The following is a 13,477-nucleotide window of genomic DNA, read 5'->3' as shown; positions in this document are numbered from 1 at the left end:
AAAACTGGATTTTTGTTTTAAGTTTTATGGCACTGCTTTATTTGTGTACTTTTTACACCCAAAAATGTCATCGCCCACCCGGCTACGATGACATTGTTTAAACAAATGTGTTGTAATGGTAGAAGAAAAATGGTGTGTCTGAAAACTGTAGCTACTGGGAGATACTTCTAATTTTTTTTAAAGGGGGCACTTTATAAAAAAAAAAAAAGGTTGAGAAACACTGAGCTGATGGACAGTGCTTGCTCCAAAGAGCTTACAGCCGAAAAACAGAGGGAGCCTGAAGAATGGACACATCATGCCAGCCAGGGGTCAGGGCGATAGGCGGCCTGGGTCTTATTCCACAGGTCTGACTGGGTTTGCTGGCAGGGGGAGGAGAGAATGAGAGAGCAGGAGGGGGCGGGGCAGTGGGACAGCAGACTTGTGGCTGGAGAGGATTCCCTTGTCCAAACCTCGCATTATGGCATCCCCGAAAGCTGCGGGTGAGGGTGTGGAAGGGCTGGCGGGACAGAGACTTTTCACTGGCTATTCTGGAAACTCCGTTAGCTGATGCTGGGTGGTGAGGACGGTGGCTGAGGCTGAGTCGGGTCTCGTGGGGCTGGGAAGGCGGGAAGGAGCTGACCAGGTGTTGCTGAGCTCTGCCACTTTGAGCTGCGAGCCAGGGATGTCAGCGAGTAGTCGAGCTGACTTCTCAACTACTCGCTCCCCGCCCCCTTGCTGCCTCTGTATCAGAGGCAGCAAGGGTGAGGGAGCAGGAGCCGGTGCTGGGGGTACCAGCTTAAGAGGCGGTTCCCCCCAGCACTGTCTTCACAGTGCCACCTGCCCCCCATGCTGCTGCCTCGTTCACACCCTGCTCTTACTGCATTTAAACTGCAGAGCCGCAGTGGGGGTAGGTCCGGAGCCGGCGCGAGCTGGGGCTGAGCGAGTCTTCCCTTATTGACTAATCATGTAGTCATTAAAAATGTCATCGACTGCACGATTAGTGAATTACCCGCCTCTTAACATCCTCACTGCGAGCTAGCGGTAGTGCGCAGGCGTGGGACAGGCCGTGGGTGGCGTGGGCGCTTCGGAGAACAACCAGACGCAGGGAGGTATGTTGGTGATTCACTGAGCGTTCGGCTCTCTGGGTGGGGAATGAACCTGTGCCCTTTGGAGCAGAGCTGGGAAGCGCTGGCTGCCGATTTCCCCTTTCTGTGTCGCTGTTGTGAGAGGGCAGCGTATCAGAGTCATGGCCAGGCGTCCTCGGTGCGTCTGTATCTCCGGTGGAACGGAGACGGGGGCAGGGGATCGTGGCTTTTAGACACTGAGTTCCTGGCATGTCTGGGTTTTGTTCCTCCAACAACAGACGGCCTGTCTGACTTCGGCTCCAAATCCGAAATGGAAAGTTTTCTTCCCAGCTCTCCCGTTTGGACTTGTACGGATTTTCTTTCTTTCCCTCCCGCAGAGACACGGATACCTTGGTAGGGTTGCCCCGGCCCATCCACGAAAGCGTGAAGACGCTAAAGCAGGTAACGCAGAGGCTTTACGCGGTGGTTCTGGTCTGTGGCACCCTGCTGTAGGGGACGGCTTGTCTGCTGTACCGTTGCCACACAACTGGTTCTTACTTCCACCCAGCAGCACTGAGAGGCAGCCACCTCTGGGATGGGACCGGTGCACAGTACGTTCCATTGGGGCAGGGGAAATCTCTGGCCAGGATCACCAGTGCGAAAGAGAATGTCTGTGCAAGTGCAGAGCAGACAAGGTGTGCGGCGTAGCCTCTCGTGCATGCTCCCCTTGCAGCTCCAGCTCTCTGCCTTCGGTGCTTGACAAATCGGAGTGATCCTGTTGGGATTTGAATTTCCTTGCACGAGGGGGTCAAGGAATTCTTATCCTGGACTCCTGTGCCACCCTGTCCGGCTAGGATTGCTTCCCCAAGGGAATTCACGTTATTCCTGAAGCCTGAACGTGCCCCCATGACCTGTACTTAATATCCCAGTCCAAGCACCTATGGGGAAAAAATAAGGCACGCTCAGTACCCACCAGCCATAGCTGCAGCCGGATCAGCTGTTTGGCAGCTGGCAGGAGGTGCGTGGGGGTGAGCAGAGAGCAGCAAGAGTGTGTGGGTGGGGTGCTTTGGGGGAGGGGCAGAGGCGGGGGTGAGGGCGGGGCCTTAGGGTGGATGCACCAGGAAAAATTAAAGCCAGTACGTACGGCCCAGTCCATATTGTTTTACGGCACCCTGGCTGAAGACAACTGGATACGGAAAACTTAAAGAAACTCTCCCCACCCGGCCCTTTTTAATCAGCCCTCTGGATCTCTGTTAACCGTGTCCCTGACTGGTGCACCTGGCTGCTATTGCAGTAGAAATAAGTGATGAAGTCGTAAGTTTTACCACTCGTGGGCATTAAATTTGCCATGGAATCTTTTGCAAGGGTGAGGGTCAGTGTTCCCTGTAAGCTTGTGTGGCTGCTCAGGAGAGATTCCAGTGCCGCCCAGATGATGAGCAGAGCACCCACCGCTCGGCTTGTGTCTCTCTTGCCGGTGCACATTCGCACATGCCTCGGTGCACATGAAATTATTCCGCACATGGATGGAAAAGATTAGAGGGAGCATTAGTTAGGGTTGTTACCCCTGGTGCTAGCCAGACATTAGGAGGATGTTCTCTTCTCCTTCGTTGATGAGTAATGTTGCAGTGCACTGTTAAGCACTTGCTGGGTTGTGCTCCAGAGGCTGCTGCATTTCAGTACGGTTGACGTGATTTCTACATAGGTCATTTGTAATGCACGTGACAGCCATAGAGTATCCCATGCAGGGATGAATTTTCGTGCCTCTGCAAAGATCTTTTGTAGTGGGGACTGTAATCTAATCCTGCCCTGACTGACCAAGAGAGGAAGATTGGCCTGTTTTTCATTGCATGGTGTGCGCCTTCTGTTTCGCTCCCGGTGTTACCCTGCCTCTCTGGTTTGTGTTTCCCCAGCACAAGTATGTCTCTATCTCGGATGTGCAGATCAAGAACGAAGAGGAATTGGAGAAGTGTCCGATGTCACTGGTAAGAAATCAGTAGCTTCCACAGCTAGACTGTTTCTCAAGGAGCAGTTTCTAAGACTGAGTGGGGAACGTTTTTTGTGGTGGGGGCTACTGACCCACAGAAATATCAGTCGGGGGCTGCATGCAAGTGAGAAACAAAAAAACCTACCTCTCACCAGCGTGGACTCCCCAACGCTGGGGGGAGCCCCGAGCCGCAGGGGCCGGATCCCGGCAAGCCAGGGGCTGCATCTGGCCCCTGGGCCGTAGGTTCCCCACCCCTGTTCTAAGGAATATGTCAATGTAGAGCGTTACTATGGCATGCTGATTGCTGTATGGGTCCATGGGAGGGCGGGGCTTCAGTGGAGATGCCCAAGGGGACTGGAAATAGCTTGATTCTCGAGAGCGGGACGTCGCTACCCATTTGCCAGGAGCCTGAGAGCGCCGTCTAAGTCATATGTAGCAGAACAGAGCAGCCACCGTCGTCGGACTACATGTCCCAAAATGCAGTGCAGCGCTTGGATGCGAGCAGTTGGGTCACATAAGATGAAGCATGGCATGCTGGGGCTTGTAGTCATTGGAGGCTGCATGTTTGTGCTTCAAGGTGATGGCTGTGTCACCAAACTCCATAGATTTGCCTTGGTCCTCAGGACTTACACTAGCCTATCCTGGCCTGCCCTTCGCTAAGGCAGCACCAATCTTGGGCTTTGATCCAGATTGCACCTGTCCCAGAAGCAGATGTGGTGCCGCTCCACAATCGAGCTAGGCTCGGGGACAGAGGGGGGCGGGGAAGGAGGAGACAGGGAGTATGTCTCTGACGTTCCTCAGTGATTGAGTGACAGCTCTGTGATTTCTTTCCTGTATCTGTCTGTTGCCTACTAGGGGGAGGAGAAAGTCCAGGAGACCCCTTGTGAGATGCTCTATCAGGCAATGTTATACAATCTCCCCCAGTATATGGTAAGCCTGTCTCTTTTAAAAGCACAGGAGGCTGCATGCCCTGGAGACTCCGATCATCCGTGCAGGCTTCCCTCCCACCATGGCTCAGCCCTGAGCTGGTGGGGTTACCCACAGGGGAGAGAGGGGGCTCCGTTTCATTGGCCCACCTTTTCTTGTCCTCTCTGCTGACACTATCGCAGGGTACCAGGCCTTGTGGGTACAGGGGAAGTGGTAGATGTGGTATAACTTGACTTCAGTAAGGCTTTTGATACAGTCTTGCGAGCCTTCTCATAAACAAGCTAGGGAAATACAGCCTAGATGGAGCTACTGTAAAATGGGCGGAGAACTGGCTGGAAAACTTCCCAGAGAGTAGTTCACAGTCAAACCGGAAGGGATCTTGGTGGGGTCTTGCAGGTATCAGTTCTGGGTCCAGTTCCGTTCAAAGTCTTCATCAGTGGTTTAGATAATGGTACAGAGAGTACACTTACAACATTTGTGGACTATCCCAAGCTTGGAGGAGTTGCAAGTGGTTTGGAGGATAGGATTAAAATTCAGAATCACCTAGGCAAACTGGAGAAATGGGCCTGAAGTCAGTAGGATGAAATTCAACAAGGACAAATGCAAAGTACTCGACTTAGGATTGAACAATCAGGTGCATAGATATAAAATGGGAAATGGCTGCCTAGGAAGGAGCACCCTGGAAAAGGATCTAGGGATCGTAGTGGATCCCAGCTTAAATATGAGTCAACAGGGTAATGCTGTCAGAAAGCAAAGCAAATGTCATTCTGGGATGTATTAGCAGAAGTGTTGTGAGCAAGACACGAGAAGTCATTCTTCTGCTCTATTCTGCGCTGATTAGGCCTCAGTTGGAGTATTGTGTCCAGTTCTGGGCACCACCTTTCAAGGAAGATGTAGAGAAATTGGAGAAAGTCTGGAGAAGAGCAACAAAAATGATGAAAGGTCTAGAAAACATGACCTCTCGTGGAAAATTAAAATATTTGGGTGTGTTTAGTTTAGAAAAGAGAAGACTGAGAGGGGACACGACAGCAGTTTTGAAGTATCTAAAAGGGTGTCACAAGGAGGAGGGAGAAAAATTGTTCTGCTTAACCTCTGATGCTAGGACAAGAAGCAATGGGCTTAAATTTCAGCAAGGGAGGTTTAGGTTGGACATTAGGAAAAACTTCCTAACTGTCAGGGTGGTTAAACACTGGAATAAATTGCCTAGCGGGGTTGTGGAATCTCCATCACTGGAGATATTTCAGAGCAGGTTAGATAAACCTTTTATCAGGGATGGTCTAGACCAGTGGTTCTCAGGCTGTGGGTGTGGACTGCAGCGTGGGTCACAATTCCTGCTTGTTCTAAATGCATTTGTGGGGATCTCTGCCCCCCCACACCTCTCGCAGATTGCTTTGCTGAAGATTCTCCTGGCGGCCGCACCCACCTCCAAAGCCAAGACCGACTCTATCAACATCCTGGCAGACGTGTTGCCCGAGGAGATGCCGTAAGTGTGCGTGAGTGAGAGGCAGCTGAGTGCAGGCTGTTTCAGCAGCAGCGCGGCCTCCTGGCTGACGTAGGTCACGGAGCGATTTCCCATTTCTGGGAGGGCAGAATCCACCTGTCCCTTTGGAGATCTGAGCTACTGTTTCCATGGAAAAAACGGGTCCATGGGAGTGAATGCTCCTTCCTGGTGCTGCTATACACGGGCTATACACGGGGTAACTTCATAGGATCGCAGCTCCACAGCGGAGGGAGGTTCATGTGAGCTTGTTGCAGAGCTGCTGTTCAGGGATGGGAGCCTCCTGGTACCCAGCTTCCAAAATCATCCAGACTGCACCTTCTTCATGACTCTGTGTTAGCTGTTGGGTCATGGGAATTGGGGGTCCCTGCTGCAGGTGATGGGCATCTCGGGCACTTACAGCCAGGGCCTGGAGTAGGGAAGCGCCACACTGCAGCATCTAAAGCTGCCTAAGGCCAGCCCTGAGGATTGGGAGTCCCTAGTGCTGTCCTTGCATGTTCAGCCTTGGAGTTGCCACCCTTCTCGCAGCTCATAGGGGCACCTGTCTAGGGCTGGCCTCGGGCAATTGGCCGTATGGCTGCAGCCAGAGAAATACGGGTGACTCTGTGACTACCAAGGGCCGTTGAGCTAGGAGCAGATAAAGAAACTGGAGTTAATCTCCAGGAACAGAGGTCGCCTGTGGGAAAGGGTGGAAGGGAAAGAGGAAGCCGATCAGGTGTGCGGGGGGATAACAAGACCAGCTGGTTGGGGCATGGGGTCCAAGGCAGAAGGAAAGCAAGCATGGGGAGAGGTGCTGGTGACCAGGGAGCAGAATAGCATATAGATGGGAGCAGGGGGGAAAAGAAGGCAGGTGACTTCAGGTTCCCAGGACTATATCAGGCCTGGGCAAAATACGGCCGATGGGTTGGATCTGGCCTGCCAAGCCACCGGATCTGGCCCACAGATGCTGCAGGGAGCCCCAGGCAGGCTCCCCACTTGCCTTGCCCCACCCATACGTCACTCAGAAACGCGGCTGCGGGGCGGTTTCACTATAAAAACTGAGCCCGGAGGAGAGGGGGGGAAAGCTTTAGGAGCTGCTCCCAACCCCAGCACAATCCTATTGGCTGGCTTCTGGCTAGAAACTGGCCAATGGGAGCTGCCTGTTTCAATAACAGGCAGCCACAAAACACAAGGGGCTCCTAATTATTCACAGAGCACATGGCTGCAGCCTGTGCAGGGGCGGGGCAGGCAGGGAGGCTGATTCAGGAATGGGCTGCTGGTTGGTAAGTCTCCTGGCCAGACCCTGCCTCTGGAACCTCAGTCCCTCTCTTCCCCAACCTTCGTTCTTCCACTCCTGCCCCCTACTCCGCATACCCAAATCCTCTGTCCCTCCTGTACCCTATGCCCTCCCAGCTCCGGCACTCCAATCCCCTGCCCCAGATCGCAATCCCCTCCTGCCCTACCTCACAACCCAGACCCCTGCAGCCTCTCCTGTACCTCCATTCCCTGCCCAAGGTCACAATCTAACCCCCTGCATCCCAGTCCAGTGCCCCAGGTGACAACTGCATCCTTCACCCAAATTCCCCCCCTTACCGCAAGCTCCCTTCTGCACCCAACCACCATTTCAGACCCTGCATCTCCTCCATTAATATCCTGGAAGAGTGTGGCCCTCGACCACTTTCCAAAATCTTGGAGTGGCCCCCTCCACCCCCGTCAAAAAGTACTGCCCACCACTTTGGGGAAATGGCATTTGCAAGTGACTGGCTCAAAAGCCAGGATGGGTGCTGGGGGAGGAATTTGTCAACATTGACCAGGTAGCTGCTGGCTATGGAACTTTACTGAGCTGAAGGTAGGGCCACTTACCATGGCTGGCAAAACAGGGTGGTCCAGGAAACATGGCTGTAGGACGTCAGAATGAAAAAGGAGATAAATCTGTGGGGAGTTTCCCTGGTCACTGTGGAAGTTCTGCTCACCCAGGATATGGCCACACGGGTACAGCTCCATAAGAAAAACTGGGGAAGCTGTGTATGGCAGTACGTATAGCCATGAAAAATGTCCAAGATTTCATGTCCTCACCACATTGTGTCCACTCTTGGAAGGTGTCCACAATGACTTCATGGGTGCCCACAAATATGTTTGGCACCACAAAAGGTTAATCTGGTGCTTTTCTGCCTTTCGGTGCTGCTGGGTGTCCAAGACCAGTCCTTGTGCTCTGTTAAGTTGAACAACTTAGGCCTCAGTTGGAGTCTTGTGTCCAGTTCTGGGCACCACGTTTCAAGAAAGATGTGGAGATATTGGAGACGGTCCAGAGAAGAGCAACAAAAATGATTAAACGTCTAGAAAACATGAACAATGAGGGAAGACTGAAAGAATTGGGCTTGTTTAGTTTAGAAGAGCAGACTGAGAGGGGACATGATAGCTGTTTTCAAGTATCTAAAAGGGTGTCACAGGAAGGAGGGAGAAAAATTGTTCTCCTTGGCCTCTGAGGATAGGACAAGACGCAATGGGCTTAAACTGCAGCAAGGGAGGCTTAGGTTGGACATTAGGAAAAACTTCCTGCCTGTCAGGGTGGTGAAACACTGGAATAAATTGCCTCGGGAGGTTGTGGAATCTCCATCTCTGGAGATATTTAAGAGCAGGTTAGACAGACACCTGTCAGGGATGGTCTAGATCAGGGGTGGGGAACCTTTTTCGGATTGGGGGCTGCTGGCCTACAGAAAAATCAGTTGAGGCTGAACACAAGTGAGAAGCAAAGAAAAAACAAAAACTGATTGAGAGGGAGAAAGACACTCCCCATATTCTTCTCACACACTAGAGGTTGGGGGGGCCCAGGCTAGCAGATTTTGTGTGCTCCAGCCCGGTGGGGAGATGTTGTGGGAACTGTAATGCCAGTGCAGGCTCCCCAATGCTTGGGGGAGCTCTGAGCCCCGAGGGCCGGATCCAGACAAGCCAAGGGCCCCCACTCTGATCTAGAGGGTGCTTGGTCCTGCCAGGAGGGCAGGGGACTGTACTTGATAATCTCCCGAGGTCTCTCCGGTTCTAGCATGCTACGATTCTACATCTGTGTCCCCATTGAACTCTAGCAGGTTGTTCTCCTCTCGCAGGTTCAAAGTCCAGCTGTTGTGGACAGAACACAGCACAAAAGAGAAGGCTGCTCATGCCCAGAGGTTAAAATTAAACCAACCAGTGCCAGGAATAAAACTTTGGGAAGAGCGTGTCGCTGGAAGGGCCCTTTGCTTTCTAATTCAACTGCTGTAGCAAATGCCCAGGCTCTCCTTGTGCAGTGTGGTCTGTCCCACTGCGGTGGCCCTTGGCAGGGCACACTGGAAGCAAGAGATCCAGGGATAAGCACAGGCTCTTCTCTGTGTGGCAGGTTCAGTGGAGACTCCCCTGTTCATAGAGCCCAAGCCGATGAATATAAACCAATCAGAACAAAAATCCGATGCTGATCTGACCCTCCCTTTCTCCTTCCCAACCAGCATCACGGTTCTTCAGAGCATGAAGTTGGGGGTCGATGTGAACAGGCACAAGGAGATCATCGTGAAGGGCATTTCGGCCTCGCTGCTGCTGCTGCTGAAGCATTTCAAAGTCAACCACATCTACCAGGTGAGCGGGGGAGGAGAAGGCCGTCGCTAGGGGCATCACAAGTCAGACGTGTTTAGTGTTTCCCAAGAGGGATCCCCTGGCTACCTCACCCGGTTCTGGCCTGCTGCAGAGGCGATCGTCAGCCCCAAAGCATAGCCCTTCAGCGTTGTTAGCCCAGGAGAAGTGGCTGTGAATGTGTTCGGGTCGCTTCTGCAACGCTGTGTCTGCAGTTCCCTTGGCAGCCTCGTGTCAATATTCCACAGGGACCGAAACTTAGTGGGATCCTAAACATTTAGCCTGAGGGGAGAAGTTTTCTTTCCCTCTGCCAGGAGTGGGACTAGCCAGACCCGACGAGGCTGTTTCTAAACTACAGATAGGTAGGGACTCTAAGGAGTTAAAGCGTTCAAGACTCTCGTCTTTGCGTCCTAACAGGGTTTGGTTTGGCCTGGGTGTACACCAGACCAAACTGTGTTCTGACCGTGTTGAGGCGTTCCCTTGTTAGCAATGTCTGAAACATGAGATGGGGCTGTCTCCGCGGCCCAGTACTGCAGCCACTTTGCATGCCAAACACCCCCTTTTTTCTTCTTTTAAAGAGCTGATTCAGAAAGGAACAAGCCTAGAATTCAGCCCTGCCCTATGAGATGGACAGAGGCTAGTATTTTGATTTGGCATTAATTAGGGTTGTAATAGTAGAGTCGATTAACTGATAAGCTGATTAACCCCTCCTTTCCAGTACATTTTTTTAGCAGGCTGGCCAGCAGCCCGGCTCAGTCCTGCGTTGTGCCGGGTCCGGGACCTACCCCCACTGCGGCTCTGCATTTAAAGTGTATTAGGAGCCAAGTGGCCAGGCAGCCCGGCTCAGTTCCGGCTTGCGCCAGGTCCAGGAGCTCAGAAGCCCTGCTTCTGTATCAGAGGCATCAGTGCGAGGCAACAGTCAGCCAATCCGCGAGGGGAGCTGGTTTTTAAACTGCCTCCCCTTGCGGACCAGCTCCTCCCTGGCACCCCACACTGCTGCCTCTGATACAGAGGCAGCAGCGTAGAGTGGCAAGGGGTCTCCTTGGGAGTGAGGTCGGAGAGCACTGGCTGCTAGACCCACCCCGGGGATTACAGAATAGTCGACTAACTGAAAAGAATTAATGAGGTTACTCGACTATTCAATGAACCGATATTTACATCCCTAGCCTTAGTACACTACGTTTTGAGATCCCCAGCTGCAATAGGCCTCTCGTGTCCCCTTATGTGTGCTCTTGCTCCTCTGGGCACAGGAGGGCGTTCTCTCCTTTTCCTCCTTTCTCGTGGCATGCGGATGGCTGCGATCCAGCAGTTGCGCCAAGAAATAAAACCCAGGGGCTTCCTGGGTACTTGCTTGTTGTTTAACCCTGGGTGGGACACTGAGGTGCCTTTTGCATCAGTCGCTTGTGCTGGAAAACCGAGTAAAAAAGCAGGAATCTCTCAGCCACCCAGCTGCTGTTTCTGAGCTGAGATTTCCAGTGTGCTAAGCTACGTGTCAAGCAAAACCAACTAGATTTACATCCTGGCTCCAGTTTGTGTCCCTTCGTGTTGGGGTAAATCTCACGTTTAGCTGAGTGCGTGCATCAGGGTCACGGAGGTTGCTGGTAAAAGGGCTGTTCTGGCCAGGTTGTTTTGCCTTCTCCTTTCCCTACTCCGGGGCTTTGCTTGCCGCTGGGTCTGTCTGCTGCGGCGCGTGCGCCAGAGTTCGGACATGGTGAAGCTGAATAGTAAGCAGCAGCGCTAAGGACCCTCTTCCGGATCCCAATTCATAAGCAAACAGCATGTCGAATTCTGGGGAATGTGGGGCTGGCCGGAAGCTGGAGGGGACTTGGCTAATCAGTGGAGACTCCCAGCCAGGGGGGCCAGGGGAGGAGGTGGTGCAAGGGTGGGCCTTGGAGGGAGGCCTGGTACGGGGCCACAGTTTGGGTGCAGGGCTGCCCTTTTCTATGGAGGTTGGGGTTCAGGATAGGGGACTGGCATTCAGTTTGAATGAAGAGGGGGTTGTGATCTGGGGCAGGGGCTTGGGGTGCAGGGTCCATAAGGGGGTCTGGGTGCAGGAGAGGATTCTGGCCTGGTGGAAGGGTGTAGGAGGAGGTGCATGGTCTAGGAGGGAATTGTCCTGGAGGATGGGGGGGTGCAGAGGGTTTGGGTGGTGAGCTGGGGCAGGGAGTTGGGTGTGGGAGGGGTGGGGTGCCATAGGCAGGCTCCGGGATTGAGGTGCTTACCTAGGTGGCTCCTGGCCAGAGGCTCTGCAGGACCCCAAGGCAGGGTCCCTGCCTGTCAGCAGCCCCAGACTGCTCAAAGTGGCTGGCTGCTCCCTGTGGTTCTCTGCTCCAGGCATCAGGGGAGCAAGGCGCACTGTCCCCCCCCCCCAGCACAATTTCTCAACTCCTAGGTAAGTGCCTCCTTGACAAAGCCTGCCTCTGGCATCCCACTCCCTCCCACATCCCAACTCCCTACCCCAGATCACCTCACACCTGCCTCAGGAAACCAGCCAATAGGAGCTGAGAAATTGTGCTGGGGGCAAGGGCAGCATGCAAAGCCTTCCCCTCCCCCCAGCATTTGGAGCAGAGCCACGGGGAGCAGCCAGCCGCTTAAAGCGGCATGAGGCTGCTCTGTGGCTGAGGGCCCTGGGGGGGGCGGCTTGGTGGGCCAGATCCGGCCTGCAGGTCGCATGTTGCCCGCCCCTGCTGTAAGGACACATCTGAGCTGCAGTTGGCAGCATACCTCCCTGCCTGGACAGACAGACGCGTGCTAGTCCCCAGTACAGACTCGGGCTCAGGTGAGCTTGTGCTTGGGCAGCGAGCCCCAGCTGCCATTTGTGCTGTGATAACCATGCTGCTGTTAGCACATCTGGAGTAGCTGTGTGGCTTGATCCCAGCTCCAGTGTAGACATACCCAAAGAAGGACCCAAACTTCTGCTCGGTGAGTGAAAAGGGAGCTCCCAGTGGTTAAGTTGAGACAGTAACCGCATGGTCCCTGTGCGCCAGGCTTTGCATTTCACAATATTTCTGTCTGTCCCCATACTCTGAGTTAGGGATTTGGCACCAGAAGCCAGACAGAAGCTCTGAGTTTGACTCTGAAACTGGCTTACCATGTGTCCGTGGGCCTGTCATTCCCCTTCTGTGTGCTTTAGGGCATGAAAATTAATCTGGAATATGGTAGAGTGTGGATTAACAACATAAGAACATAAGAACGGCCGTACTGGGTCTGACCAAAGGTCCATCTAGCCCAGTAGCCTGTCTGCCGACAGTGGCCAGCACCAGGTGCCCCAGAGGGGGTGGACCGAAGACAATGATCAAGCGATTTGTCTCCTGCCATCCCTCTCCAGCCTCTGACAAACAGAGGCCAGGGACACCATTTCTATCCCCTGGCTAATAGCCTTTTATGGACCTAACCTCCATGAAATTATCTACCTTCTCTTTAAACTCTGTTATAGTCCTAGCCTTCACAGCCTCCTCTGGCAAGGAGTTCCACAGGTTGACTACACACTGTGTGAAGAAGAACTTTCTTTTATTAGTTTTAAACCTGCTACCCATTAACTTCATTTGGTGTCCTCTAATTCTTCTATTATGGGAACTAATAAATAACTTTTCTTTATTCGCCCTCTCCACACCACTCATGATTTTATAGACCTCTATCATATCCCCCCTCAGTCTCCTCTTTTCTAAACTGAAAAGTCCCAGTCGTTTTAACCTCTCTTCATAAGGGACCTGTTCCAAACCCCTAATCATTTTAGTTGCCCTTTTCTGAACCCTTTCCAAGGCCAAAATATCTTTTTTGAGGTGAGGAGACCACATCTGTACACAGTACTCAAGATGTGGGCGTAGCATAAATTTAGAGCAGAAGAGCTCTTCCTAACCAATTCAATATGGGAATGGTCTCCTAGCCTTGTTCCAAATTAGCTTAATCCACTTCCAAAGTGGTTTAAACTAATTTGGAATACGTGTGTCCATACATGGAGCTCTCCAGCAATAGCTATTCTGGAAGAGCTCCCCATGTAGTCCAGCCCTTAACATCCCTCTTTGTCAAATATGGTCAGGGAAAAGAGAAACATGGGGCTTCTTTCATGAATATTTGTAAGCGCTTCAGTACGGTCCAATGGAAGAGACTGGCTACTGATGCCAAAACAGGAAAATACAGGGTGCAGTTTGAAATACCTAGACAGAGAATGGTCAAGTACTAGTTGTGTATGAATTTTAACTGGAAGAGGAAGAAAAATTGTTCTCCCTGACCTCTGAAGATAGGACAAGAAGCGATGGGCTTAAATTGCAGCAAAGGAGGCTTGGGTTGGACATTAGGAAACACTTCCTGCCTGTCAGGGTGGTTAAACACTGAAATAAGTTGCCTAGGGAGGTTGTGGAGTTTCCAACACTGGAGATATTTAAGAGCACGTTAAACAGACACCTGTCAGGGATGATCTAGATCGGAACCTCAGGCTCAGGAGCT

The 13,477-nt window shown here is 52.6% G+C and overlaps 1 protein-coding gene across 2 annotated transcripts in view; it reads left to right on the top strand.

Moving 5' to 3' along the window:
- Window positions 1-13,477, top strand: part of STRIP2 (striatin interacting protein 2) — a 75,191-nt gene that overhangs the window by 33,951 nt on the left and 27,763 nt on the right. For both annotated transcript variants that reach the window (XM_075925402.2, XM_089778063.1), the window contains exons 12-16: window positions 1,442-1,505; window positions 2,954-3,025; window positions 3,883-3,957; window positions 5,340-5,437; window positions 8,911-9,037. In XM_075925402.2, coding sequence (XP_075781517.1) covers window positions 1,442-1,505; window positions 2,954-3,025; window positions 3,883-3,957; window positions 5,340-5,437; window positions 8,911-9,037 — 436 coding nt within the window. The remainder of the gene's footprint in view (window positions 1-1,441; window positions 1,506-2,953; window positions 3,026-3,882; window positions 3,958-5,339; window positions 5,438-8,910; window positions 9,038-13,477) is intronic.

Source organism: Pelodiscus sinensis, chromosome 1, assembly GCF_052426305.1.
Source record: "Pelodiscus sinensis isolate ZL-2025 chromosome 1, ASM5242630v1, whole genome shotgun sequence".
Classification (NCBI taxonomy): Eukaryota; Metazoa; Chordata; order Testudines; family Trionychidae; genus Pelodiscus; species Pelodiscus sinensis.
The sequence above is the reverse complement of the archived record's forward strand: the minus strand, read 5'-3'. Positions and strand labels throughout refer to the sequence as shown.